Source organism: Monocercomonoides exilis (assembly GCF_001643675.1).
Source record: "Monocercomonoides exilis strain PA203 chromosome Unknown scaffold1-2713096, whole genome shotgun sequence".
Taxonomy (NCBI): Eukaryota; Preaxostyla; order Oxymonadida; family Polymastigidae; genus Monocercomonoides; species Monocercomonoides exilis.
The window spans coordinates 2,315,838-2,336,477 of record NW_027150546.1 but is presented as its reverse complement, the minus strand read 5'-3'; the positions used below and the strand labels follow the sequence as shown (position 1 = coordinate 2,336,477).

The following is a 20,640-nucleotide window of genomic DNA, read 5'->3' as shown; positions in this document are numbered from 1 at the left end:
TTTCACATGACAAGAAAAAGATGAGCAGTTGGATAATGTAACAACAAATTTGCTCAACAAAAAAATGCTGATGAGTCTGAAAGTCTGAGGCAATTCTCTCAATTCGAAGGATATCAGTTCAGAATGAAATAGGTCAAATCAACACTGAGAATGAATTCAAAGGAGATTTTTCATCAGATTAATAAATAGAACAGCTTATTCTTCAAAAAAAGAGATATGAAATCATATTAATTTTGATTTCTTGTTTTGAAACATGACATTCTATATTTCAGATTCCACATAAAAAGGAAATAAACAATTCTTTGTTCATGTAAATTTCAATAACAACAAAGAGATTGCAACAATTCAGTCCCTCATATTCATGAAGCTGAATTCACATTGTTCTTTTCTTCAACAAAGGAAACAGAAAGTTGAGAGAGGAAATTTCAAAAGAGGTTCTTGAGCATGAACAATACTTAATTTTCAAAGTCAAGAAACAACAAAGCCAACAGATTGAATGAGTTTCTCTTGTTTTGTTCAATTCTCTTCACAAATTATTTGTTTCACAGAACAAAGCTGTTCATTGATGGAGGAATTGTTTCTTCTTATGCAATCGCTGCAAACGAACAAACAACTATTTTTTTGCTTTCTGAAACAAAAAAGAGATATCTTTTATCGTTTGTTGTGAATGTTGTGATCGCTACAAATAAAGAAAAAGTCGCTTGGAAAATTGAAAAAAACAAATGGAATTGATAATACAAACTGGAGTTACACAAAATAGGAAATGAAATAATGACTGTTGATGTTTGCAATGAAAAGAAAAGAAAAGAATCAACTGAAAAGCCGAATTAGAGATTAATGAAAAATTTCATTTGACAAGATTCACTCAAAATAATTGTGTGGTGGTGATTCAGCGAACACAAAAACATGAATATATAAAAACACAACAAACACTGCTCATCCAAAATCTGCATTCGGAATCGGTGAAAGAAGAAGCTAAGTGAAACACAACAACCAATGAAACCAATGAAACATAAAAAAAAAAGGTTGATATCAAAAACAAGAAGAAATGTGCTGATGAACAAAAACAAAAAGGGAAGAGAGATTCTCTCTCAGACTGATAAAAGATAATATTGAGGTGGCTTTGAAAACAAATACATTTTTCCAACAAAAACACAATTATCACCAACTCTTCATCACTTCTCAGCCTGCAAGGTTCCTGTGATATCTGAAGAATTCACACTCGTGGTGTGTTCCCCATCTTCTGTTGTCTCCTCCAGATCAATCGCATCTGACATCGTCAGAATTGCTGCTCCTGCAGGAAACCGCTGGATGAACTCTCGCTTCAGCCCTGCCAAGCTCAGTCTGTCTTCTGGCTGAGCAGACAGGCAAGCTCGGATGATTTCAAAGAAATTCGACTCCTTCACAGCAGATATGTTCGGTCGTTCGTGATTCACTATCTTCTGCCCTGCCACCTCACCCTCATACTCATCAAATGGGATCTCCAGCGTCAGACACTCCCACAGCATCATCCCAATCGAGAACGCCACTGACTCCTTTGTTGCTCCCATCTTCTTGTTCATCTGCAGCTCTGGTGCCTTCCACCTCAGGCACTCTTTTCTTTCTTCATCTTCATCATCTTCAAACGCTGATGATGGAGGTGGCGACTTGGTGAATCTCTCGCTCATCACTGAAATATTGGACGATGAAGAGACAACACTCAAGGAAGAGATCGATGAGGAATCTGAACTATCATCAGATGAGAAGTCGGAGTGCAAAACAATGCAGATCACCATGTGTTCCGAGAACAGCACAATGTGGGGACTGAGGTTGGCAAGAGATGAAAGAGGATTCTCCATTTCATCAAATGAGTGAAGTGCGAGATTAGCCACCCAGAACAGGATCTGCGCAGCTGTCTGTTCCCTCTCCTTCAAGGAGCCAATCGCCATCTCTTTTGTCTTATTCCTTCCATGAAGCAGCATGAACAGTGAATCCCTCAGATCCACAATCAGCTTCTCATGGGGAGACGAACACGCCATCACATCCACCAGATTCGACATCGACGAGGTGGTTGGACACAACTCCTCTCCTCGAACAAAAGTTGAATCTGAGTCAGATGTTGAAATGGTTGAAGTGGATGAGACCGATGGAGATGGTGATCTCTTTCGAATCTCTTCCTCCTCTTCCTTTTCTAATGCCCATTCAGGGATCTTGTCTGAGTCTCTCCCCAAAATATATTCTGTTGAGCCACATTCACTCAGCAAATGCTCTGACGATTCTGAGTGTCCCAAGCTTTTCTCATACACCCTCTTCTTCATCCTCTCTTCATTCTTTTTTTCTGCCTCCCTTTCTGCTCTCCTCCACTGCTCCTCAGGTGATGGCTCCATCGTCACCATCTCAATCAGCTTCGGATCCTTCCTCACCGTGTCGTTCACAATCTCTCTCAGATCTTTGTTCTCATTCTTCGCCTTTCTCCACCGAACAGCAAACAAAATAAATCCAATCAGAACAATCAAAAACAAAACAACAAATATGATGGCAATTATCAATAACCATGATGATTTCCCTTCTTTTCCTCCTTCCACCACTTTGTCATTTCCAGTATTTGATTCTGTTTTGTTCTTCACAATCTGAGGAGAAGTCTCTGCCAATGGCTTACCAAATAGAATCATCACTGACACCTCTGTTTCATCTGCAATAGTTGAAATATTTTCTGATGGAACTCTTCCAATCACTTCTGTTTCTGAAACAAAACTGTCTTCCTTAAAATGATATGTCTCAACCAACTCCACATCCCCTGTTTTGAATATCAATCTGAATGACAAGTCACAAGGCACAAAAAGAGATCCCTTGAATTTCACAACAACATTGCTGCCATTCTCATTCACTGAAACATCTTCCAGTCTGGGAATGAAAAATGGAGATGACCTTTCTCCTGCTATCCCTCTCAAATCACATCCATCATCCAAAATCCAAAGTGAAGAATTTGGCATCACTCCATCTCCACCTTTCAAGCTGGAAATGGTCAATGATGCTGAATCTGAACAGATTATATTTCTTCTCAATGACGGATATTTTTCAACAGAGGGGTTGTTATTGCTGAAGTTCCCTGCTTCAATCTTCACATTCCCGCTCGATACGGATAATCCCCCCGAAGAAGCATAAAAAATTGTCACATCCTTCATCGCAAATGAAGAATTAGTTGAATGAACAAGTGATCCATTCCACTCACATATTTCTTCAAAAGAATTTATTCTTTCACTTTCACTTTCTTTTGAAAGAATTCCTTCAAATTGACACAAATCCATCGAAACATCCTTTGTATTGCTTATCTCCACAATGCTTCCTTTGCTTGACAGAGAATTGCAATCTGAGCAAGAGCAATTGAAAAGATTTATTTGAGCTGGAGTTGAAGAAGCAGTGAGAACAGAAGCTCCTTCTGAATTTCTCGAACAGTTGTTGAATGAGGAGATTCCAATTGAAATTGAACTCGAAGACAAATCGTTTATCGCAATGATGCAACCTTCAGGCAATTTCACTCCATCTGAAGATACTCCATTAAATACAACACTCCCACATTGTCCAATCTCAAATACATTTGTTATTGATTCAATCTGTTCCAGTTTCACATTTGTAAAATTTATCTCATCACCATTTAACAGAAATGAAGGCTTCTTGAATGAAAGCATTGATATTGAGCAGTTGTCAACATGAAGAATTCCATTTTCGATGTTCAACAATGTTGAATTGAGACCAACTAATTCGATGCTTTCTGATTTGCCAACTGAAGAAAAATCAACAAATGAAAGAGAAAGCTGACCATTTGCTTCTTGAATGATTGAACACCCCGAATATGAAAATGACTGACCAAAATTGAATTTCAATCTCTCAATCCGAACATTCTCTGATGTTGTGATCAGACTTCCCTCATTGGTTATTGTTGAGTTCAAATACACCAATGCGGCTGAGGGAGATTGCAATGAGCGGATGGTCACATCAAGAACATCACACTCCCCAACAATTTCCGTTTGCCCCAAGATCAGCATCTGTGAGTACAGAGATGGAATGATGTGCTGCACTCCAAAGCTCAGTGAGTGGCAAGGAGTATTGAACTCTCCACATTGCTTGTTATCTGCTGCATTTTCAGAAACAGAAGAAACAAATATCGTCTCGCTCTGGTATCTCATAACCCTCAGCAGAAGATCCTCTTCCCCCACAAACGAGTCTGTTGTGCATCCCCACATTGCCAGTTCCTTCACAAACGGCGCTCTGAAATCCAAAAGGAATTGGTCATCAACAATTTGTGTTTCAACTGAATGGCATCGAATATACACATCTCTCCCTCTGAATGCGGTGTTGTCTCGGAATGTGATATTGGATAACACAAAATTCAGAGGCTTCTCAGCTGTCGAGGTGCATTCCAGAAACAGCCACCCACCTCTTCCTGCAGTCGAGCAGAAACACTCAGAAATCTTGCAAAATGAGCACTCAAACTTTCCTCCCTCATTCAACTCACAAAACATCCCTCCTCCCTTTCCACACTTCAACCCTCCACATCTCTTCATCGTTGTATTCCCAATCACCATTTTCAATGGCGCATCATTCTCATTTCGAATGACGGGAATCTTTTCTGTCTTGTTCTGGGTGACTTCTTCAAACAAACTCCACTCAATAACGATGTTTTGTTCTCCATCATTGCTCCCTCTCTTCTCTCCAGCTGATCCCTTTGATATCCTCAATCCACTTGCTCCTTCAAGCTCAATATTCTTCATCGTCAGGTTTTTCGCATTCAGCACCGTTGTTGTCAAAAGCACAGAAATAACATCCTGCGAAAAGCTCAACAATTGCATCGTCACCAATTCCAGCACAACTGTCCCTCCTTCTGCCTTGATCAGCCCATAATCCGTCAATTCTTCTCTCTCATCTCCTTTTTTGGTGAATGTGCAGTCTTTCACAGTCAACAATCCCTCGCTTGAGCCAACATGCATCAAAACATTCACTCCACTTGCAAATGAAGATGGAATCACAAACTTCATCAGCTCGAAATTGGTGATGCCACAAATCTTCATTGCTGCTCCTTCTGCTCCCTCAAGCGATGAGACACATTCCAAAGAGCACATGCTGCTCTCATCCGATTTTATTGAGATTCCACTCACATCAACACTCTTCTGAAGATACCCTTTTCCAATGATGCTGACATTCCTTTCATTTCCTTCTCGCAGTCTTCTCAACGAATGATCCATCGACAGACACGGATAATCTGAGAATCCACACACACACACATCGCAACCTTCGCTCCCAATAAATATCTCTGAGCCAAGTGTGCGCCAGAAATACACCAGTGGAATGGCATTCGTTGTGTCACTCCCATCAAAGCCTCTCATAGAATCCAACGAAATATCAGAAAGATGCTCATTCACAAATGGAAGAGAGGTGTTTGTGATGCTCTTTGTCAAGTTTGGCGATTCAACAAACAGGTCATTTCCATATTTCGCAGCATTAGGTTTGTCTGCCTCAAAAACAGGGGATGAGATCACAAATGAAGAATACTCATCAATCAGCTTCAGTGCCATCCCTCCCCCAAACCCAATCTTCCGTTCTTCTGCTGGTGCTGTGCATCCTGTGAATGCGCAAGAAACAACATTCATTTGAATGCTCCCTTTCAACTGAGCATTGATAGCCCCTCCTCTGCTTTCATCATCCACCACAGAACATCCATCAAATGAACATTCTTCAATATTTATTTGTGTGTTTGTATTTTCATCATCGCTGTTGCCAATGCTCACACACCCTCCACATCCAGTAGCTCTTTTGATTTTTGTGAAATTGCTGTTCGTCATGTTCAACCACAGAGTGCTCATCAACTCGGTATTTGTGCTGCTTCCTCTCAACCAGATCAATGGATTTCTCCTCAAATCAATTGATGAAGCTGAGAATTTGTCGATTATCAGGATCCCTGACTCAACAGACAAGAACAGAATTGTCAATTCTGATGATGGATTTTGAAGAGAAAGCGAACATTGAGACAGAGTTATTGATGATGATGAAAAAGAAATGAAAGTGGAATGAAGAGGAAGGGAAGATGGAAGAGAGAAGATGAGTTTTGATAATTCTGTTTCAACATTTATTGTTATCATCGATGAATTGGATGTTGAACTTGAATCAGAGACTGTCCAACCACTTTCATCATCATTTCCTCGGATTTCATGTTTCTTTCCAGCAAAGTCCAATTCATCGCTCATCTCAACCATTCCATTTACGATGACTTTCTTTGTTTCTGTTTGTCTTGTGAGGGAGTGCTTCATTGTCAAGCAAGGGAATTGGACAATTCCACAGTGTGAGTGATTGGATGCCTCAGAATTGCTCACATATATTTCTTCTGGGGTGGGAAGGAGATAGATGCACAGAGGAATGGCCACACTCGTGTTTCCGTTGTCATATCCTCTCACCTTCTCAACAGAATCCAATGAATCTGTCACACATCTGATGTTTTCTGATTTTGCAGTTTCTTCCAGATTGGGTGAAATGACAAAGATATCATTCCCCCATTTGGCCGTGTTTGTTCCGAATGAAGAAGAAATCTGGAAATTGGGATTTTCATTCAACAATCGAAGAAGGATTCCTCCTCCAAATCCATATGTTGCAGAGCAATAGCACCCATCAAAAGATCCGCCTTTCACTTTCACTTCATTCTCATTCCCAACACACAGCATCATCGATCCCCCATCAGTTGATGTTGTGCTTCCACATCCTTCAAAAGTGCAACAATTCACATCAATGTTGGCCTTGTCATTCGAAAACGATATCACTGCTGCTCCGCTCGTTGCTCTCTCAATCCCATCAAAGCCACACTCTGAAAGTGTCAATGAAATCTCATTTGTCGAAGAAAGCGAAAATAATGAATTTGTGGAAATCGTCTTTGCCCAGTTCACATGTTCCATCTGAAACATCCCATTCTGGACATTGATCAGTTCTGTCGAAAATGCTGTTTCTGTTGATTGTCCGCTCCCAAAAGATATGTTCAGTCTGCTGATCCTCATTCCTCCTGCTCCATTAATCTCAAACAGCCTTGACCCACGGTTACTCGGATGAGCCGAGTCATGCACAACAACAAAGTCTCTGGCAGTCAATGTGCCTGTCGAGACTGAAAATAGAGACAGCCCAGATGCTTCAAATTCTGTTTGGATTGCTGTGCTCATGTTACTTTGGCCATAAACAGTGAAACTGTCTGCTCCACAATCAAAACTATTTGTTTCGATTATCGTTCCTGAAAATACTTCCACATTGGGAACCAAGTCTGGAATGAGTTGTGAAAGGCAACGACTGATGGTGCGGCATGGATAAGATTCATAAATTCCACATGCATATGTGTCAATGCCTTTTGGTTGCGAATCAGTTGATGAGACAAATCTCACATTTCTAAAATCATTACGAAGCCATTCGCTTCTGTCTGAAGTCTGATTCCAATTTGTACTAACTCTGTTTGCTGATTGCCTGGTTGAATAGCAAGTTGGATCAATATTATTAGATGTTGAACCATGAAGAATAATATCACGTCCACCTTCATTACAAGTATTGTTATGAAAGAAACAGTAATAAAACAAAATACCATTATTATTTGTATTCAGCAACAAGCAAACTGCACCTGCATAAAACGAAGAGCAATGATAAAATAAACAATTTGAAATTACTACTTGATCAGTGCAGTTCCAATGCATAATAGCGCCTCCACAATCAAGTGTTGAATGGCAAAACAAAAATACAGAATTTATAATGCAACGTTTTTGTTTTTGAGTTTTTGTTGGTCGTAGGTTTATTGCCCCGCCTTCATCTTCAGCAAAACAGCTGTGAAAAGAGCAATCATCAACCATTGATTGTACGTTTACATGTTCGAATTGAATTCCTCCTCCACCATAATTTGTTTTTCCTGCTGCAAAGCACTGGACAAATGTTGAATGAAGCACAATGCATTCAGCAATTTTCAAAGCATATATTCCTCCACCTCTTGTTGAAGAAGCATTGCATCTTGTGAATGAAGAATTCTCAACTGTGAGAATGGCACTTGCATTGTCATGCACATAAAGCGCTCCTCCTTGTGGGGATGTGCAATCAGTCCATTCGCATAAAGAAAAGGATTGGCTTTCCGTTGAATTAATTTGTCCTTTTTTCTGAAGGGAATTTGCTTCTCTTTTCCCGAAGTTTATTGTTGTGTTTTTGCAGACAAATTCCTGTGAAGAATAAGATCCACTCGAAATCCCTCCTTCAAAGGCATTCACACACGAATAAATAAGACATTTCTCCATTGAACTTCGAAAACATGAATGTTCCACAAAATGATCGCTATTCGTGGTATATTTCACAGACATGTTCCTGAAGGCACAATTATCAATCTGTTCGCTTTTGCTCTTTCCTGAAACAAGAAAATAGCCTGAAGATGAAACAGTCAGGTCTGTCATGATGGAATTGCCCAAAATAGCAACATTTGTATCATCAGATGAAAATATGAGACTGGAAGGGTTAAGACTCTTTTGGGGGATCAAAGTCATGTTTGTGAAGCAGATTGACCCGATATTCAAAAGAAACGGAGATTCCGACTTTTGGTGGGAAATGCAGGTATCCAACATCAAACCTGATTTATCTGTAATTAGAATAAATGGCGAGGCAGAATATTCCACTGCCACATTTTTCAGTCCAACTGAAGAATTGGAAAAGCACAAAAATGAATAAATCGCTGTGCATGTTCCTGCCTTCCATCTGTTCATTCCTGATGCTTTTCCATGTTCATATAAATAATTATTATTGCCATTTGTGAAAAACAGTGCGTCATTTGAGTTGCCTTGACCGAAATAAATACAGTTATATTTAAAAGTTATAATTGAAAAAATACCTTGGTTTTTTAATGTGGCTGTTCCACAGACGACTTGGGATTTAAATGTCTCTGCTAGAGTCAGACATGCTAAAAGGAACAAATGCACCCTCATACGGAAATAAATTCAGTTTTGATTTGAAAAATAAAATATAATGAGAATGATCATTACAAAATTTTTATGTTTAACTTAATAGAAAATAGAAATAAGTCAATTAACATGCTTTCAATAATATTTGGAACATATTCGAGATAACACTTCGTAATTAATTTTCTCTTTTACAAAGAATTCCTTGAATCTTCATTCAAAATATCTTTTAAGTTTTTTTTTTTTTTTGTTGAATAATGAGAAACGTGAATGCAAAATATAAAAATGTGCATCAAATTGTGGAATTGGTTGAATAAAAAATATATCAATTCTCTTCTTTACCATTAATTCCAATTCATGATTTGATAATTTTGAATTGTTGCAAAATTAAAGAAAACTTCAAAACTTTTTAATTTGATCTAATCGTTTCATTTTGCAATATGATTCACCTCTTCGTGACATTTAGTGAAGGATATTTGTTCAAATTCTGCTCCTTTGCTTTATGAAAATTGAAAAAGAGAATTTTTGATGAGCATCTTGTTGGTTTTGTTGAATCAATTATTCATTCACTATTTCTTTCTGCCTCTTCCATCTTCCACCATTCATCCACCTCTGCCCCAATTTTTTCCATTCTTTTCTTGGTTAATGCACAAGATACGACCGGTCACAAAATTGTCATATATCACAGCTATCATGATTCCACATTGTGCACATAAGTTTTTTTCTGCCTATTGTGTGCGGAAACTGTGAAATATGTTATTTACAATTTTCGTAAAATTCAAAAATCTTTTTCAATTTTGATTGAAACCAATGATTTTTTTCGGGTATTTATTTGTTAGCTTTTTTTATCGCTATTATATTGTTAGGGTTTTATCCAAAATCAACTTGTTAGGGTGAAATTCTGTTGCATAAATTGCTCAATTTTATTAAATATAAAAATTATTTATCATTGATCAAAAAATGCTCTATTCAAATTGGGGACAAATTAAATTGAATATGTTCAAAGCATATTTGAGTGCATTCTAGTAGAATTTAAATTATTAATCTGTTTATTTTGATTGTCGTTGAATATAATTGATGTAAAAAAATATTTGATCAATACCAATTTACAGGGAAATAACAATTTGATTCATTTGAAAATAAATGTTTCCGCATAAAATAAAGACATAATAACTTAACGAAACAGTTAACAACAATGTTAAAATCATCCACACAGATTTTTATAAACGGTCGTATATTGTGCAATTACCCTTTTCTTTCCCCAGCCATCAATCTTATCATTGCATTCCAACTCTTCATTCGCTTCACTTGTTTCTTCTGTTCATTGATGAATGACAATCATCCTTTTTATATCATCTATCCAATTCTGAAAGCAATAAAGAAGATCCAAAAGCGAAAAAGTCTTTGACGATGATTTTTATCCAATGTTTTTCCTGAAAGTGAAGGTCAAATGGGAATTCAAAACAACCTGAACTTTCTTTTTTATGTTTTCAATTCTCAATCACAAAATATCATTTTTCATTTTGCAAAAGAATCTGGAAATTTGAAATTCTCACTGGAGCATTGGTCTGCGAAACTCATCCATTTTATTCTCGTTTGTGAAATGAATGAAAAAAAAACAATCAAAGTTTCAATGTCATTTGAAAAAAGAGTGAAAATAAATGATAAATAAACTGAATTTCTTTTCTCATTGATATAAAACCTGAATTTTATTTTTTGAAAAAGAAACAAATAATCACAAATAAAACGAATTCAGAAGAATCTATCCAATTAATGAAATAAGGTCAATTTGACCTTTTCACAATGAGCAGTTTTGAGGAAGCTGTTCACCAAATCCTCCAATCCTTCTCTTTCCAACTTCTCCAAAACTTGTTGTTTCATCGATTTATCATCCTTCTCTCTCAATCTGACAAGCACCAAAAGCACGAAGTCCAGGCAGCAACTCAAGAATTCTGTGTGAATCACCGATTGGGTGATCTCCTCCTAAAACACATCAACTGCTTCGATTGCCACAAAATCTGAAACACTCAGCGATGCTGACTCATTCATTTGCTCAAGCAGCACCAGGCATTCCAAAGACAGTTCCCCAAAACAAGCCCTCGCCTTTCTGCAAATCCCAACAGCCACTGCTGCCAATCTTGTGTTTCTCTCTCTCGATGGCTGATGGTTCACAAAATGCTTGTTGAGTGTTTTCAGCCATCTCAGAATCGTGTGAATGTCTTTCAGCTCTTTCACCCTCCTTTCCTTTCTCTGCCAATCCGCTCGCTTCTCCAGCTCTTCCAATTCCCTCCTCGCCTCTTCCACAAAACCAAAATGCATTGACATGGCACTTTCCATTTGTGCATTTGTGTGCATTCTCTTCATGAAAAATTGCCATGCTGATTGGTAGGCAAGCTGCGTGAGGTTGCGATTCTGCTGATGATGGACAATCACACTGACAATGCTGTTCATGAACACATCTTCTTCCACATGCTGACAAATAAATGGTGAGAAAAAAAAGCAACATAAATTTTCGAAAAAAAAAGAAGAAGAAATATTTTCAGACTTCATCCTCTCAGATGTGGCTCAAAGCCAACAAAGCAGTTTCCACTTCATTTTGTGCATCCTGGCTGTCTCCTTTGCTTGATGCAACTCCCAGAAGACGAGGAACACAAACCGATGAAAAGTTGAATGTCACAAACTGTTCATATGACAAGGCATAGCATTCACAAACATCATTCAGCATCTTCTCCTTCTTTTGTCCTTGTTTCCATTCTTCGTTCATCACCCTCCTTTCAAACCTTTTGCGAAATGAAGATTCACCATCGTTGTCAGTGTGAATGTCTGATAAAGCCTTGTAATATCCAACATGCTTCAACAGCATAATTCCATCTTCCAGCACCAATTTCTCCCCTTTCACCATCTCGAAGATCTTCTCAAACACTTTTCCTGCAAACACACATCCCAATTCCTTCACACCCATCCCCTCAATGAAATTCTTCAACTCACACATTTTTTGTCTCTATTCAGAAGAACAAGAGCAATTCTTCAGATTGTCAACCATTTCTTCAAAACAAAAATTTCGAAATATTAATCAACATCATCCTTGATATTTTGCATACGAAGCATCTGGTTGTTGCCTGTTCTTGTTTTGTTCAATTTGCTGTGTTGCATCCAGCTTTAAGTTCCACGATTCGCGTTTGTTGTTTTTTCAATGTGTAGAGAATTCACAAAAACAGCCAACAAAAAAAATGAAAGTGAATTTCCCAAATGTTTTTTATTCAAACTTTTGCAACCTTTCTTTCGGGAAAGTATCACTTGATACTTCGTTTTCGACAAACAGGGCTTTTTGTGCAGCAGTAATGGTTCATTCAAAAAATTCAATTTGAACAATCTTTTTCTCAAAATCAATTTGAATGATATATGAAATTGCTATTAACAAATTGAAATTAAATCCTTTCGTTGTCATTATCTTCAAAATATTAATTATTAATTCATTTCAATTTTAAAAAAAGAAAAACTTCAATAATTTCAAATATACACATCATTGGAATGAAGACAGTCAGTCTCAGAATTCATTTTTGAAATCTCCAAAAAAGTGTTAATCCCATTTGAATTTCTGTTGCAATTATTAAATTTGAAAATATGTTCAAAAGCAAGATTAATGATGAATTATTAACCAAAATATCGCAAAAATGAAAAAGAATTGGAAGGATAATTGATGATGAGGAGATGAGAGAAGATGAAGATTTCAAGTGATTTGAAGAAGAAGAATGAAGAAGAAAATCGGATGCATGGAATGGGACAAGAAGTTCTTGCAGCAGAATAAGAAGAACACCTGATCACAGAGACACACCCAATTTCCATGTGGCACAGGAGCGATACAACGAAGAGGAGGAATGAAGAAGATGAGTAAATGAAATTAGTTCATATTTGTATCATTACCCCGTTTTTTATTAGATCCTGAATTTTTTTTCTTATATTGCTTCAAATAGAAGCTTTCATTCGATAAGAATAATTTAAAAACAAATAACATTTTATTATAAGATTGTACTCCAAATATTTTTGAAAATTATTTCTTAAAAAGAAAGATCTGAATTTTTTAAGTTTTATTTTTTGATCAATGTTTTGCTCGTGTTTCCACGAGTTTTTGAAATCAAGTGTTTTCCTTGTTGGCATTGTTTTTATACATTTCTTTTTAACATTTTTGGTTATTTTTTAACTTGAGTAACTCTTTTTTTTCAACAGTTTTCACGTCTCACATTTTTTTCGTAAAACGATTATATCAACAAAAGAAGTAATTATTTACAAAATTGCTTGTGTTTGAATTATAAAATATTTTGTGTAATACTATAGGCAAAGCCTTCATAAATAATTTTTTGTGTACAAAAAGGAAAACGTGAAAAACAAAATGTCAACTTTTTCATTTTTTGACTGAAAAACTTTTTAGTTTTATTTCTCACCACTTTTATTATTTGCAACACTAATTTATTTATATAACACGTTAAATAATTTTAAAAAATAACAATATGGGACAATATATTTTCCTTCAGGCATTTTCATTGAAAAATAATGCACCTCTGAAGATTTTTTTGTAATCAAAAAATATGAATTAAATGGGTTCATTTTTCGAAATATTATTGAGATCACAAAACTTATTGTTGTTATATCTTTGGTATCTTTTCGCATAAATAAAAATCCAATTCATTTTGAAATCTGAGAAAGAATAGCAATTTAATTGAAACAATTTTTTCTTGCTTTGTGCATAAAAAGTTTGAAAGTCTGGATTTTCCCCCATATGGGTGATTATTTTTGAAATCATATTTTTTCATTCAAAAATTTGGGAATAATAAATTCCCTCTAACATTTATAAATGAACACTGAAAAATGAAATGGTTCATTGAAGATATCTTCATCTTAATTTCTGAAAATACATTTGTTTATAAAACAGTCGTCCTGTATTTTGCATTTGAATACGAAATCTCTTCCCGATGACAAACAACCTTTTAAAAAACTTCACTCCGAAAAAAGTTATGATTTCAAAAATAATCACCCATATGGGGGAAAATCCAGACTTTCAAACTTTTTATGCACAAAGCAAGAAAAAATTGTTTCAATTAAATTGCTATTCTTTCTCAGATTTCAAAATGAATTGGATTTTTATTTATGCGAAAAGATACCAAAGATATAACAACAATAAGTTTTGTGATCTCAATAATATTTCGAAAAATGAACCCATTTAATTCATATTTTTTGATTACAAAAAAATCTTCAGAGGTGCATTATTTTTCAATGAAAATGCCTGAAGGAAAATATATTGTCCCATATTGTTATTTTTTAAAATTATTTAACGTGTTATATAAATAAATTAGTGTTGCAAATAATAAAAGTGGTGAGAAATAAAACTAAAAAGTTTTTCAGTCAAAAAATGAAAAAGTTGACATTTTGTTTTTCACGTTTTCCTTTTTGTACACAAAAAATTATTTATGAAGGCTTTGCCTATAGTATTACACAAAATATTTTATAATTCAAACACAAGCAATTTTGTAAATAATTACTTCTTTTGTTGATATAATCGTTTTACGAAAAAAATGTGAGACGTGAAAACTGTTGAAAAAAAAGAGTTACTCAAGTTAAAAAATAACCAAAAATGTTAAAAAGAAATGTATAAAAACAATGCCAACAAGGAAAACACTTGATTTCAAAAACTCGTGGAAACACGAGCAAAACATTGATCAAAAAATAAAACTTAAAAAATTCAGATCTTTCTTTTTAAGAAATAATTTTCAAAAATATTTGGAGTACAATCTTATAATAAAATGTTATTTGTTTTTAAATTATTCTTATCGAATGAAAGCTTCTATTTGAAGCAATATAAGAAAAAAAATTCAGGATCTAATAAAAAACGGGGTAATGATAAAAATATGACCCTATGATTAAAAAGAAGAAGAGAGAAATTCCACAAATTATGATACTGATGATCACGAAAAGACAAAACGGATTAGTAGGAAAAATCACACCAAATATGAATGAAACAACTGAAACTTTAGCGAAAACATTTTCAACATCTTTTTTCAAACGACATTCCAATTATCAACAAGAATCCCAAAAGAAAAGATCACACAATGATTATTGGCATCTGTGAAAGCTGAATGTTATCCGTTCGCTCCTCCACCTGCACTGTTATTGCCATCTGATAATTAATTCAAATAAAGATAATATAAAGGAAAAAACATTATTTCTTTCAGAGAACAGAGTGATATTTAGCTTGAAAGTTTATGAAAATGAAATTGATGATGAAATGGAAACAACTTCACAGCTGCAAAGATGTTTATTTTGTTTGACATGAACAGCAACAGTAAATGCGAGTTTTCTCAGCTTCCCAAAACTCATTGTTTTTCTTCTGCTATTTTCTTCTTAAACTCCGGACTCATTAACAGGAAAAGAAAAAGATACAAAATAAAATTCGAAATAGATATAAATCTTTGTTTTTTAAAGAGTTAATTATTTTGAAAAGTCACAAATGTTTAACACTAATTATGAAAAAAAAAATTTTTTAAAAGTGTGATAATTAAAGAAATTATTTATTTTACCAAAGCTTTGATTCTTCTGAGGTTTTGTTTCTTCGGAAAGAAATTTTTCATTAAAATGAAAAATGTTAAATATTTCTTTTACAAGCCAATGTTTGAGAAAAGTTCATTTAAAAATTGTCAACAAATGGGAGATTGATTTTTGGTGTTCAGTCTTGGAGCATTGTAATAAAGAGCAAGATAAGTCATTGATAGGAAACACTCTGAAAGCACAACCATCATTAAATAGCAACCAAAAGTTCTCTTTCATCATTTCTCAGCAATTATATTAATAGGCAATGTTGAGCACACCAATGTCGGAGCAAATTTATTTGCGGAGAAATAATAAGGAATACAATTTTAATAAATTTTTTCTTTCGTGTAAAAGGCAGTCAACAAACATTCAATTGTCGAGGAAGATGAGCGAAATTGCAGTAATGATTTTTAACATAATTTATATGAAGCTTTCTGATTGATTTTTTTAAAGAACGTGGAAGAATGGTGGGATATCATCAGGTTGACAGACAAGTTGAACTAAATGACAATCGATAATTAATTAATTCTCTTATTCAAGTCACATTAAAATTATTGTTAATTGGCGAATGTTGTTCTATCAAGATCCATTTGCATTTTGATCAAAATTAAAAATAATGGATGAGATCATAAACTTTGTTTTTTCTCATAATTCTTTATGAAATTTTCCAACATTGTTGTTCTTCATTGTTTGCATATTAATAGTTAATATTTATTTATGTAGATTATGATTAAACACAAAATTCTTCTTATTAGTGTCTGAATCGCGAATGCTTTGAAAATAACTTTCACTTGGGTTCTGTGCTGGTGAAGAAAACAATCGACATCATGAAAGCGTTCAAATAATCATTGTATTGCTAGATTGTGCTAACCAGATTATGTAAATATTTGTTGTTATCATTTTTTATTGTTTCTGCAATATTTTTTAAACAAAGCATTACACTCTAAATGAATGGAAACAGAAAATGGATGGAATGAAGCCCTTTATAGAAAAAATGGACAATGATGGATTGAAAACTCTTTTCACAGCATAAATATCAATATAATTGACAGAATGATTGAAGAATTGAAATTGTCTTTAAATATGTGCAATTTTAATGATAAGGAATGTTAAATATTGGGAAGAGTTGAAAAGTGGATGAGTGAATAGGCTCGAAGAATATTTATTGAAAAGAAGAATTGAAAAGATGATGATTGATGAAATTGAGAATAAGAAATATGAAAATGATGAAAAGACACTAACTGTACATGGCAAATGATGTTTTTTCACATTGCATAATTGTCTTCTCAATTTGGAGAGATATCGAAAGGATAAATCTCTAAAAGAAGCAAAAAAAGGAACCTTTGGTTTTGAGTTGCATTGGCCAATAGGATGTGTTGTTTTTTTAAATATAGTTAATCGTTTTGTTATTATTTTTGTTTTTTTGATAGTTCAATGGAAAATGAAAAGAATATAAGGTTTCAGATAATCTTTGAATAGTTTGAGAAGTCTCATAAGCAAATGATCAGAAGAGCAAACAAGCCGAAGTAATAAACATTCAAGGCAAATAATCAGAAATGAAGCTCAAGGTGTGAGTGGAAACAAAATTAGGGTGAAGAATGAAACGAACTTAAAATGTTTAATGAAAGTGGAAGCTCAATTGTGAGTTGAGCGATAAAATTATTTATTTAATTTCTATTTGTTTGTTTGCTTGATTATCAACAATTGAATCTCATGTTGGATTTTTCTGATATTAGGAATATTGATGATTTTTTTTATAAATGATAATTTCAAAAAATGTTTTTATTTTTGTTGATGAAGTGTTGTAAAATGCGAGCTGTTAAGAATTTTTTGCACTTAGCAACTAGTATTTTTTTAACTTTTAACTTTATTGCGCTTTCTCAGATTATTAAAAAAGTGGATTTTTAAATACGAAAACTCGTATTATTGATATAGCAATATTATGTTTTGTGACCTCAAACGTATTCCAAAAAGAAAACAAACTTTTTAACTTTTTTTGTTCACAGAAAGTTCATCAAAAATGCAAAATTTATTTAATGAGAATGATTGAATGAAAAATACTTTACCCAAAGAGAACAAATATGGGTGATTATTTTTGTAATCATAGCTTTTTTTCGGGATATTGTATTTTCAAGGGTTGTTAACCATTGGGAAGAGATTATGAATTCAAGTGCTGAATCCATCACGACTGTTTTAAAAACAAATGAAAGAGCTTAAATAAAAAAGAAGATGTCTTTAACATACAATTTCACTTTTTTTGCGTACATTTATTAATATTCAAAAGTAATTTTCGAATCGAAAATATTGAAGGAAAAATATATTTTGAAAAATAATCACTTATATGATAATTTTTAAATTTTTTTATTTTGAGTTTGTATTTGCTTTTTATTTGTTGATTTCACTTTTCATATGTCTAAATTTTTTTGGAATGTTCCTTTTGTAAAATTTTCAAATAGAATAAAAATTTTATATTTCTCTCATATTTCTGTTCACATTGACCAAATTTTGCTGTTTTGAAAATAAAATCTTGATTATGATATTATATTCATTCACATGAAATCTAGTGAGTGAAAACAGAAATTTGATCGAAATATGAAATTTTTATTTTATTGAAAATAAAACAAAAGGAACATTCCAAAAAAATTTAGACATATTTATCTTTTAATTTTTCTTTTTTCAAATATAAAGATGAAAACAAGAATTATTCGATAAATCTATTTTAAACACTCCGTTAGAAATATTATGCCAACCAAAGCAGAAAATCATTAGCAGTTTCAAAATTTGTTTCAAATATTCAGATCAGAAAAAGAAACAATTGATTGGCTTTCGGATCATTGGATCTTGAAAAAAGACCACTATTGTTGGAAGTGCTAAATGAATATGAAAATCTTCGTATATGAAAGTGAAACAAGTCGCTTTCGTTGCAAACATAAACAAGTCAAAATTTTAAAAAATACTAAATTAGACAAATTCAGATTCAATATTTGTAATATCTGTTTGATGGCTCTATGTTTTTGGGTCGGCATTTCTCAGACACATTGCAGCTTCATTTGTGGAAAATCAAACATTTTTATGATGCATGCTTATGATTCTTTCCGAAAGTGCATATCAAAATTTCACATGGATCATCCGCGAATTATTGGAGGAAAATGAACTGAAGCGGAAAATGATGAAGCTATATTTCTAAAAAGAAAATGCAATAGAGGAAGACCAAAAAAGCAAAATTGGATCATTGGAGGAATTGAACGTCCTTAAAAAAAGGGCCATTTATCCAATCTTTTTAAAATTCCTGTTTTGACAAGATCAAGAGAAATACTGCATCAAACGATCAAAAGTTATGTGAAGGAAAAAACCAAAATAAACACGGATTGTTGGAGGGGATATAATAATTTGAATGGAGCTGGATACACGCATTAAACTGTTAATCATTAAAAAGATTTGTGCATCCTATTTCAAAGGCTCACACACATAGAATAGAAAACGCTTTGGAACTTCTCAGAGAATATATTTTTCCATTTGGAGTTAGACAATTATTTATACAATATAATTTTAATGTTTTCACATTTATTAGAAGCCTGTCTAATTCATTCATAAATTTCTTACACATGGGTGATTATTTTTTCAAATCATAACTTTTTTCATGTTACAGATTTTTCAAATTTTGCTTATCATTGGGGAGAGCTTTTAAAATTCAAATGCACAATTTATCACATCTGTTTTATGATTAAGTGAATCAGCTGAAATAAATATTAAAATATCCCTATTGAGTCTTTTCACTCTTCAGTGATCACTTATTTTAACACAAAGTAAATTTTTGTACTGAATAATTAAACAGTAAAAATGTGGTTTCATAAATTATCACCCACATTTTTGTTTATTTTGATTTTTAAAGAATGACCTTTTAGAAATTCGTTATCTTTTTTTGATTATTTTCTCTTTTTAAAAAAAAATAATAATGAATATCATAATTATTGTAGTTCATTTTTCAAAATTATAAAAAACCATTCCCAAAAAATATGTTTATAAAAAAATAGAAAAATATTTCTCAGTTACAAATAAAATTAATAACAAATATATTTCACAATATTGCCTTAAAAATATTTGGATAACAACATTATTTGGGGAAAAATATTTCACTTCAGGCATTTTTATTGTAGAATTATGTACTTTTCGTTGACTTTTTGATTCCAAAAAACACAATAAAAATGTGTCCATTTTTTGACATTCGTCAAATGCCACAAAACTTCATGTTATGATTTCAATGATGCCTGTTGACAAATATGAAAATCAAATTTATTTTGAAATCTGAGAAATCGAAATAATGTTATGAGAGAAACAATTTTTTCAAGCTTTGTGCATAATAAGCTTGAAAGTCCGTATTTTTCCCCATTTATCTATTAATTACACAACCACAATTTATTATGACTTTTTTTTAATTTTGAGATTTATCCAATAAAGTTTTCAATCCATTATAGCTTCACCATTTTTCTTTCACTTTGCTTTTGTTGTCATTCACACCTTGAGCTTCATTTCTGATTATTTGCCTTGAATGTTTATTACTTCGGCTTGTTTGCTCTTCTGATCATTTGCTTATGAGACTTCTCAAACTATTCAAAGATTATCTGAAACCTTATATTCTTTTCATTTTCCATTGAACTATCAAAAAAACAAAAATAATAACAAAACGATTAACTATATTTAAAAAAACAACACATCCTATTGGCCAATGCAACTCAAAACCAAAGGTTCCTTTTTTTGCTTCTTTTAGAGATTTATCCTTTCGATATCTCTCCAAATTGAGAAGACAATTATGCAATGTGAAAAAACATCATTTGCCATGTACAGTTAGTGTCTTTTCATCATTTTCATATTTCTTATTCTCAATTTCATCAATCATCATCTTTTCAATTCTTCTTTTCAATAAATATTCTTCGAGCCTATTCACTCATCCACTTTTCAACTCTTCCCAATATTTAACATTCCTTATCATTAAAATTGCACATATTTAAAGACAATTTCAATTCTTCAATCATTCTGTCAATTATATTGATATTTATGCTGTGAAAAGAGTTTTCAATCCATCATTGTCCATTTTTTCTATAAAGGGCTTCATTCCATCCATTTT

At 33.4% G+C, this 20,640-nt stretch overlaps 2 protein-coding genes across 2 annotated transcripts; both read right to left on the bottom strand.

Moving 5' to 3' along the window:
- Positions 1–1,175: 1,175 nt before the first annotated feature.
- On the bottom strand, positions 1,176–7,630 carry MONOS_15260 (uncharacterized protein; the record flags this gene model as incomplete). Its single annotated transcript, XM_067868125.1, has 2 exons — positions 1,176–7,473; positions 7,620–7,630. 2 exons carry the CDS (start codon positions 7,628–7,630, stop codon positions 1,176–1,178), a joined length of 6,309 nt encoding a protein of 2,102 aa, XP_067736578.1.
- A 3,286-nt stretch (positions 7,631–10,916) lies between these two features.
- Positions 10,917–11,895, bottom strand: MONOS_15261 (uncharacterized protein; the record flags this gene model as incomplete). Its single annotated transcript, XM_067868126.1, has 2 exons — positions 10,917–11,405; positions 11,590–11,895. The coding sequence occupies 2 exons, from the start codon at positions 11,893–11,895 to the stop codon at positions 10,917–10,919; spliced, it is 795 nt and encodes a 264-aa protein (XP_067736577.1).
- Between the last annotated feature and the right edge of the window lie 8,745 nt (positions 11,896–20,640).